General features: G+C 37.1%; 1 protein-coding gene across 2 annotated transcripts; it reads right to left on the bottom strand.

Moving 5' to 3' along the window:
- Window positions 1-5,182: 5,182 nt before the first annotated feature.
- Window positions 5,183-7,788, bottom strand: LOC116206717 (heavy metal-associated isoprenylated plant protein 5-like). Of its 2 annotated transcripts, none has more exons than XM_031539513.1 (5): window positions 7,630-7,788; window positions 7,368-7,530; window positions 6,677-6,885; window positions 6,349-6,427; window positions 5,183-6,131 (listed from the first exon to the last, which is right to left on the bottom strand). In XM_031539513.1, the coding sequence occupies exons 1-5, from the start codon at window positions 7,636-7,638 to the stop codon at window positions 5,506-5,508; spliced, it is 1,086 nt and encodes a 361-aa protein (XP_031395373.1). In that variant the 5' UTR covers window positions 7,639-7,788; the 3' UTR covers window positions 5,183-5,505. The 2 variants fall into 2 exon arrangements, with proteins under 2 accessions (XP_031395373.1, XP_031395374.1); XM_031539514.1 differs by having other exon boundaries at window positions 7,368-7,527; window positions 7,630-7,725.
- Window positions 7,789-10,027: the final 2,239 nt, after the last annotated feature.

Raw genomic sequence — 10,027 nt, 5'->3', positions numbered from 1 at the left:
GTCCCGTTAAGTAAAGCAAAACCATTAATGGCAACCACAGACCAAACCAAATCTGACTGTATTTATTTTGTCTCGTCAACCAATGAAACATAATATATGTGCATGAGGTCAGCTCAAGTATACATACGTGCATGAAATATTTCGATGTCTCGTCATGGTGGTCTTGTTAGTGTTTCCACACCAAAACTTCACGAGGCCACAGGGATGATCGCACTGCTAAAAATTAAAGCCATTCTATCTTTACCTAATCCTCCATATATGCAGACACATATATGAGTTGCCATATATTCTTCTTCTTTTTTAAGAGTTTGGGTTAATTATGACATACATGTTCACAATAAACTTCCCTTTTCCGGTAAGTAATTTATGTAAATATATATGTGGGAAGAATTTGTGTGCATGCAGCTGATGATCATGCAGTACATATAAGTTTATAGCTGATCATTTCCGTTATGTTCGTGTTTCTCGTGTCCTATCCATAACACATGATTTCTTACGCCACAGATTTATATATATAAATGGAAATCAAAGATATTTATTCTCTATTATAAAAATAAGGGATTTCATAGGGTCTAGAAAACATACCATGCAATCGAGAAAGTAAGTGTAAGTGCTGTAGTACACATTCTGACCTGTAATTATGTAGTTTTGGATTTGATTCTTACAAATGGGACTTTTTGTGCCCCAATTATTTTTTTCGATAATTATTTTTCAAATGTAAAAGACACATAGACCTTCTTTTTAATCATAAAAGAAAATTACTTCGAGTAAACTTAAGGTTTCCATATTAATAAGATGAGGTTGCACGTACTGTGCCATCTTCTTTTCTGAACCTAATATGATCATTTGATTGAGCGCTGTTTTCAGACGCCAATATGTGGTCGTATATTGCCAAATCTTGCCAATGTGAAGAACTATGCTATTGCATTTACGGCCAAGGAATGTGCATGCCCTCCCTCATTCAGCAACTGATGATTGTCCTATCGGTTAGGTGCTTCAATAATTGGTCGAAAAATGGAATAATGAGCCGGACAAGGATATAGAATTTATAAATTTGAGTGACATGCTTGTAATTTCTTATTTTTCTTATTTTTAGTGATAATTTAATATTTATGTATAATACAACAGTACCAAGCTCCTAAAGATCTTTAATCGATGCATGCAAAGAGACGTGCACGATGATGCATGCAGAAGCGTGACCTCCTAATCCCCAGCTAGTGAAAGGGACATTTAATTGTACATTCGTCTTCGTAAATGGAAGTATATATTTATATATAGCTAGTAGATAGCTAGCCAGTATAGATCTTTTATTATAGCTTATAAAAATTATGTACCTGCCATCACTAGGCAAGTTTGACAATAATTTCATCGTTGGTTGCTTTCTTTATTAGCATATATATCGATTATGTCTAATGTGTATATATCCTTGTACGTACGTATATATGCATTGCAGGTACTTTGAATTGCCTTTCAGGCAAAAAAAAAAAAAAAAAACTCATGCATGTACTTACAGACTTACAGTTGTGCACTTTGCTTTTTGGCCAAGAAAATAGATAATTAGTTTGGAGAAAGTGTCGAGAAACAAAGGTATTAATTCAACTGTCTTGTTCATCATAGTCAACTTCATGTACATCCCGATGAATTGATTCTTTATCTTTTTCCTCGGTGAAATATAAGTAAAGTTCAAGCATGCGATTGCGATTGGGTAAGTCGATGAAATTTAAGTAAAGTAACATTTAAGCATGAGATCGTTCGGGTGAGTACGTAACTTCCCGTCAATATTTTATATATATCAACCTCTTACATACAATGTTTCCCTTTCTTTTTTAAATGAACTCAATTGTTTTTTCGAGAATTATACAAATGAACTCAATTGTTGTTTGAGTAGATTATATGCAGTCAGATATGATTGCACGCGAAAAAGAAAAACTACTATTTATTTGATAGTTTATATAGCAATAAATTTTGTACAAATATGCATGCATGAGGGTGCGCGCCGAGAACGGCATGCTTAGAAGCTGATAGCAACTTCAAAACCTCTAATGATTTTATTATCATTTCTCACCCGCATGATTCATGTATGATAAGGGAAGTTCGAACTGCATAGCAACATGTTACGCATGAGAATTGATCCACCGAGTATACGTACCATACAATATAGTGAACCAAGCGTAATTTTTATTTTATAAGTATTTTATGTTTGATAATAAGCCAAATGTAAGTTCAATAATTAACTGCCGGGATCTCATTAGTCATGCCTTAGTTAATTACCATTATCTGAAGCGGCCCTTTTAAGATTTGGCAAATCTATACACGCACATGAACGTACTCATATATATATATAGTGCAAATATATATATATATATGTACATAACATTTATTTGGCCAAAAACTAATTAATTAAAAAATAATTGTTGAAGAAGATTTTTTTCCCCATCTTTAATATAAATGCTTGACGTTATCCTATCTTTGTCACTTGACAGCACTGGTATACTTATCTATATTGGTTCACCCAAAAAAACTTGCAATTAGATTGACAAATCCAGTAAGCTCCGCTGTGTCCCATCACCATATCTTTTGGTATAATAAGATAGGGGAATTCTTGCTCTCATTACTGAAACGTGACATCGATTAGTTGATGGAGGCCTAATTAATTATGTAACTTTCTGGGGTCATGAATATATAACGTCCCAAGAAAAATTGACCCTTAGGAAAGCTCGAAAGAACAATTTCTTTTAATTCATCAAGACTTGCTATATATAAAATGCCCCAATTTTCATCATGTTAATGAGTATATTTATAGGTGCCTTTCTCGTATACTCAGAGGTTATATATCTAAACAAGTTTTATTAAAAGCGCGTCGAGTTTTTTAGTTTTTAAACATAATCTCAGTCTCTAGAATACCATATCATGAATACGAAAAGCCATATTACCTTAAAATTTAGAAAGACATTAAAAAAATGAAAGTCGCATATTATAAGTATATCGTACAATTTAATACATTTTTGGATGCACGGGGATTTCTTATGCTTGAATAAAATTACAATAGTTCTATAAAGTTTGAAGATTTCATATATTATACTCATAATATACATTATTTTCTTTTAAGTATTCTAGTAGAATACTGTCAGAAATAGTAGATCTTTCTCATATTACATATATATATATATATTTAACTAAAATAGAAGTGGATACCTTCAATTAAGTGCCTTATATATACAAAACTGTATCCATTTTAACTGTTGAATTTTGTTAATTAGAAGTTAGAAGTGACTAAGAAGAAAGTGAAATCACCCAAAAATTGGATAATACTATTTTACTATTATTTATTAGAGTATTATGTGACTCTTAGATGCTGGCAAGGGATATTAAACTACAATATCCCGTTTGACTCAATACGTATATAAATAGAGCAAAAGGCCGCGTGCTCTCTTCTATAAAGTAAGAGAGACGTATCATGTTGTTAGTTATTGATTTAGTACGAGGAACTAATTATCAATGTAATTTACGCATAATTAACATGTACAAAATTTATAATAAAGTAAAAGTGGATCATAAATTGATGTCGTTGAATCGATCTAATTACTTTTTGTTTCACTACTGAAATTGGGATAATATAAGGCAAAAGGTGCGCATAATGTTAATGCTCGAGTAAGTTCTACAAGATCATAGAACTTTCAGCTTTAACATAATTATTAGATATCATGGTAAATGCATCTTTACTTTCCCTCACATTATTTTCATTTGAACATGTTTTGAACTTTTTTTTTTGTGGATTCAACATCTTTATTCTTTTCATTTTAAACATGCTATTATGAATAGAAGATAGGGAATTGGATACAAGTAAAAACAGGAGGTTCCACTTAATAAAACTGACGTGATCTTTTAATTTAGAATTGCCGAAAATAAGTGTTAAAGCTCTAAATCCTTTGTCATTCTAGCAAAATGGGACTCTCCAAATGTATTAAATAAAACGAAAAATACACATCTCTCTAGACGTAACATTTTTAGAATCAAAGTCTTTCAAGGGTCATCGTTGTAACCCAAGAACATTGAAGGGCGGAGCGTCGCGAGGATACATGATTTTGCCATTTGTTATAACTAGTCAAAATTGGCACTTCACGAGTGGTCCGTTTGTTTCGGTTTTTTAATTGTCGAAAGCTTGGAAAAATATGGAGGATGATCATTGCTGTGGGTGCTGCTTCCTTGTGCAGATTTATCTTGTTTCATTGGGAACAAAGAATTAATAGAAAGTATCCTAGCTCGTACGTGCGTAATTAAAGACGTCCAGACCCTCTAGAGCTGTAGCTGGTCGACCAAACCAAACGTAAAGTTGTAAGCAAAACGAAACAAACTTTCGATAGCCTCCAATTTTTGAACTTTCCACAAACGAGTTTAGTTAATTAGATTATCGGGGTTCATTTTCTAGCTTTGTCCTCCCTAGGAAAACATAACATCGCCGGACTTTCATATCTATGGCACAGGAAGATATTGCATGCACGTGTATTTTCTCACATAATACAAACGATAAATCGATAAATAACTTGCTAGCGAAGTACTTCAAGTGATTCTATATGTGTTACTATCGTACAAAAATTGACATCGAAACGATAGAGGTGTAGCGTTACCCGACATTGATATTCTCTCCTATGAGGCTAAGGACTTACTTGGCACCAAATTAAAGTTTTGAAAAAAAAAATCTTTTTTTCTCTTGTTTGGCCGGTTTAATATGATCATCAAATTAATCTGATAAATAGTTTTTTATTTGTACGTACATTATCTGATCACCAAACTCTGTCGTAACCCCCCGGCCCCCTCCCCCAAAGAAAAAAAAAGTGTCGTACTGGACTCATGTGATCATTAAGTTCCTAACACTATTATTAGAGATAATGAATACTACTTAACGGGATAAAGGGCAAAAAAAAAGAAAAGATAACGGATCCCTCACCGCTGCCGTCACCGTTAGGTCCCACCGTGAAGATAGAACTCATCCGGCCACTCATTTTCCTTTTTTTTGTGCCACTTCCTATACAAAATATTATATACTACCGGAAAAAAATATTATAAAACCAGTTCATTAAAAATTCCTAAATATTGCAAGTACGCCACGTGTCCTCACCGGAGATTGCGAGATATAATAGTATGTTTTTCTTTTTTGATTGAGTAAGAAGTAAGAAGGGAATATATAATACATAATATATAATATAACATTAAATTAATACACGCGTCACAAAATTTTTATATAATCAAGAAAAAAATAACAGCCAACTGCTACCCATTGCCAACTACTGAACCGGCCAGCTCGCCGGCCGAGCTTATTTGGGCGGTCGGCATTTTATCTGACCTCATCGATCATCGACGAAGGACGATTTCAACGTAATTTCCTTTTCGTCCATTTCAATATTTACTTCGCCGAAAACTGTGTTGGGTTTTCCACTATTTACAATTTGGACCCCCATTGTATAATTTCTCTCCCTAACACACCCCTCTCGAGTCAAGTCCACCTCACATGACGGAGCAGGCATTTGGATTCTCGTCGCTGAACATCTGCGGCGCTTGTAGCCGTGGATCCACAGGGTACTGCGGGTAATGCGAGTATCCCTCGTGCACTGGATGAGCATAAACTGGAGCCGGCGGGCCGGCATATCCACCGTGGTAGCCATAGGGCTCCACCGCGTAGCTATGGCTGTAGTAGCTCGGTTGTCCTTGGTCATACCAGTAGGACGGCTGCGAATGGTAAGAACCGTGGTGCTCAAATTTGCTCATTTCCAGCTTCTGCTCTCCACTCTTTTCAGCCTTGACCTCCTTGCTATTCTCCTCTTTCTTTCCGCCGTCTCCACCGTCCGTCTTGCCGCCATCTCCACCCTCCTTCTTCTCTGCCGCGGCAGGGGCTTCTTTACCGTCCTTTTTGTCTCCACCTCCAGATTCCTTGCCCTCCTTCTTGTCTCCGCCACCGGATTCTTTACCCTCCTTCTTGTCCGCGCCACCACCGTCCTTCTTGGCCGGCGGAGGAACCACCTCGATGCCGCGCTTGAGCTTCTGCTTGAGGTACGGGGCTAGCTCCTTCACGTCCATTGTCCCCGTCACCGCGACTAGATCCTTTGCTGCCTCGATGTTCACCGAGTCTACCCCTGATCAAGTTGACAATAGCATCAATTAATTTCGTTAATTATAGCTGAAAATATTTTCTTTAATTAAGCGGGAAACGGATCTGGTCCTGTGATCGAAATTAATTTTGTAGCAGAAATGTAATTAAATAAGCAAGATTACTAATTAAAAAATACAATTAATGTGAATAATAAAACTTTGTTAATTAATGTCCGAGAAGCTTTCGACGTGCAACCTCACCTTTGATCTTTAAGATGATTTTTCTGATCTTCTGAATGCAGCCATCGCAGTGTAATCTGATCTTCATGACGACCGTCGTCTGAAAAACACACACAAAAAAAAAAAAAGGGATCAGACAAAATTAGCTCCAAATTGACGTCATTTAATGGACATTGATGGACGGATAGTTCAACGTGATTTGTCGAATTTCAGTTCTGATAAGAAAATAATAAATATTAATAAATGAGAATGGTAAATAGTCTTAATCTGTCCGAATGAAGAATCAAGCCACCAGCCGGCACCAACGCATTGATGGCGGATTAGATTAATTGCGCGAACGATTGGTTACCTGTTTAGGTTTCTTCTCCTCTTCCTTCTTCTCGTCAGCCGGGGGCTTCTTGTCGCCGGCGGGGGCGGCGTCCTTCTTGGGTAGGGGAGAGATGATGTCGACCTTCTTGCGGGTCTTCTCCTCCAGCCTCGCCTTGACCTTCGCGGGGTCCACCTTGCCGGTCACCGTTAGTTTGTTGTTGGAGCTGTCGGCCTTCACGTCTTCAACACCTGCCAGCACCGATCACCCAATCAGAAAAGGCAGAGCTGCGTCAGCACTAACATGCCTTTTGCTCCCTCGCTTGTTCCTCACGGCATTCAACCCCCACCATCACATCGCACTCAACTCAACAACCGTGTCAGTCATTCATCATCCCTCAACCAAAGAGAGCTTTACGTAATTCTTATGCCATCCTTTAATCTCATCCAAAAGAATTACCTAAATTGTAAGCTAGGAATCTCTAGTCTAATTTTCTGCCATGAATTTGACCGGAACTCGGTGGAGAAGTGAGAAACAGTTCATGAATTTGACCGGAACTTGGTGGAGAAGTGAGAAACAGTTCGTGATAGAATCATCTCGAATTGCTCTGCTCGGCATTGCTTCGAGTCTCCAGGTCGAAAAACACAACCCACAACCAAATTTGACTTCAGAATGTCTGTTAAGGCCTAGATTTTTAAATCTGGATCGACCGAGATTGACAGTTTAGTCTTACCCTCGAAATTCCGGATAGCTCGCCGGATTTTCTTCGCACATCCCTCGCAGTGCATGTCCATCTTCAGGACGATGATGTCATTGCCGTCGTCCTTCTTAGCTCCGGCGTCTGCGGTGGGGGCTGCGTCCTTCTTCTCCCCTTCATTCTTCGCCACTTCTACCTGCTGCAAATCATTCACAGAACCAGAAACTCGAAACTCAGTCCCAGAACCATCGGACAATTATCGACTTAAGTTGCTAGTCATTGCCGTATAATTGGTTACCTCGCCCATTACTTCGACCTGAGCAGTTGACAGTAATTAGGGGTTTGATTTTCTGATGAGAGCTTGAATTGTTTGAAGGGGAGAAAATGGAGGCAAAAGTTGGGGATATATAGGGGAGGAGGTGGGTGGGCAAGGTGGTGGTGATGATGATGATGATGATAATGGGCATGTCATGGTCATTCATGGGTTATGTTATGTATGTATGGTATGGTTTGGTCTAGAAATGTATGGAGCATGCCATACAGGGTGAACTGACGGTGACGTCATTACTCACGTTTGCCGCCGTTTTGGACTTACCGGTTTCGTGAAACGACGGCAGCTGCTACAGCTCCACTCCGTCGGGAATTCACCGCTTGAAAATTTGACTACACTGCACTGTTGACTCTTTTTTTTTTTTTAAAAAAAATTCTCTGTTTTATTTTAATTTTAATTAAATTATTTATGAATTAATGCAAATAATTTTTTAATAAATATTAAGTATTGGGAGACGTAATTTGGAAAAACGACAGCTCCCACCATAAGCCATCGCCGTATCTGGACAAACACAGCCGGATATAAATATTTTGAAATTTATTTTGAATATTTCAATAAAAGAAAAAGTTAATGGAAATAAAGTGGGGGGACCAAGGTGTAATGAGGGTAATTTGAAAAAGGAAAAGCAATAATCATGAATCTCACGACATTGAAAGTCATCGTTGATTAACAACGAAAGCTGTTATGCTAAATGAGCTTATATTGTTTACAATTCAAGGATTCGAATGTACTCAAATAGATCAAAGAGTTAAGGGCATCTAGCGGTCTCATCGAAAAAATTGTAATGATTCAATGATTGAGATTTACGTTATGAACCTGATTGCATGATAAAGTGATGTAAAGATTTTTCACGATGAATAGCCTTAGACATATGTAGACGTTTTGCTGTCTATTTGATAGAATGTCTCGGGCTCTCCAGATTTTGTTTAGCGCTTATGCACTGCGATACTAGACTAGAGACTGCATAGGTTTGTACTATATATATATATATATATATATATATATGTAAATTGCACTGGTGAATTTACACTGGTGGTTCAAAAGTTTTTATAAATGTTTTAATATAGTATAAAAAGTTTTTTTGCTATTGATGGTACAAAATGATTTGAAGTTATTTCAGTATAGTACAAATCGTCATCTCGCCATTTACGTCATCAAGTCGTCCCTTATAAAATCTGTACAATTTACCTATATATATTAGGCATCTATAATCTTTCCTGCCGAATTACTGTAAGTATCAACTCGCATTTTTGTTACTTATCTGATGAAAGGTATCGGGTTACGAAAATTCTGTCCGTCAGCTGACGTACTGCGGAAAAGAAAGCGATATGGGATTGGGAGGCTGCTAACACTCAATATTATTATCCATCGTCACAAATTTGATCAAAATATTTGCATATTTAGTTAAAATAACATTCTTCAGGTTGAAAATTGATGTTTGGGTGTGATTAGAGGTTTCCGTTTGTCTCAGTTGCTTTTATCATTATGGGGTTAACCGAGTCCATGTGTCTTCTGTGACATGCCATTCCAAAAGACAGCACGTTCCCCATGCCATCTGATCAACTTGTGTTTTGCGTAAGAAATTCTCCGATTAAGACGCGCGGAAAATTCATCTCGACATGTATCGCTGCCATTTGTATGTCCAGGTCCAAGCACATCCGTCCCAGATTATGTGCCTTGCAGCCTTTGGCTGTTGATATGTCTTTAAAGAATGCACTCTACGTGTACGTCTCGGATGTTGCAACATCGAATTGTTATGTGCGACAGATAGAGTAGTAGTTTCGAAAGCGCCTCGTGATTTTTCCGAGATTATCTTGCTATTCATTTGACACACGAGATTGGACTTGTGACAAAATTTAACAATTGACGTTGCTATTTGAGAAAAAAAAAAAGTAGATATTTTGGGACAAGCCGTCAAGAGTTGGGCACGACGGGCAGCAAAAAAATCAAGAGGCAGTCTTAACTTTATAATTCCATTGGCTGCTATTACGTGGAATATTAATAATCTCTCTTCAATAATAATAAAAAAAGTCAATTAATTTTATGCATGTTTTTAGAACTTCATTCACGAAGGAAAATGTTATTCCCATTTTTCTTCTTAAAAATTTATTCTCATCATGAGATAACTTTCAGTGCAACAATTTCTAAATAATGACCCAGTAGAATTCGGAACAGATTTTTATATAGTCAAGAAACTCGTAATTATGTGTATAGTAGCATGGGGATTTTTTAACACGATTTGATGAGACGTGTTCGTCGAAATTAAGGAACACGATTTGAGACCCAGCGAGCATGATGATAGGCGAGACTGAATTCCAATAAAATACAAAGAGTTATCACCAAAAGAAAGGAGTGATATGAATGG

The sequence above is a fragment of the Punica granatum genome, chromosome 5 (genome assembly GCF_007655135.1).
Source record: "Punica granatum isolate Tunisia-2019 chromosome 5, ASM765513v2, whole genome shotgun sequence".
Classification (NCBI taxonomy): Eukaryota; Viridiplantae; Streptophyta; class Magnoliopsida; order Myrtales; family Lythraceae; genus Punica; species Punica granatum.
The sequence above is the reverse complement of the archived record's forward strand: the minus strand, read 5'-3'. Positions and strand labels throughout refer to the sequence as shown.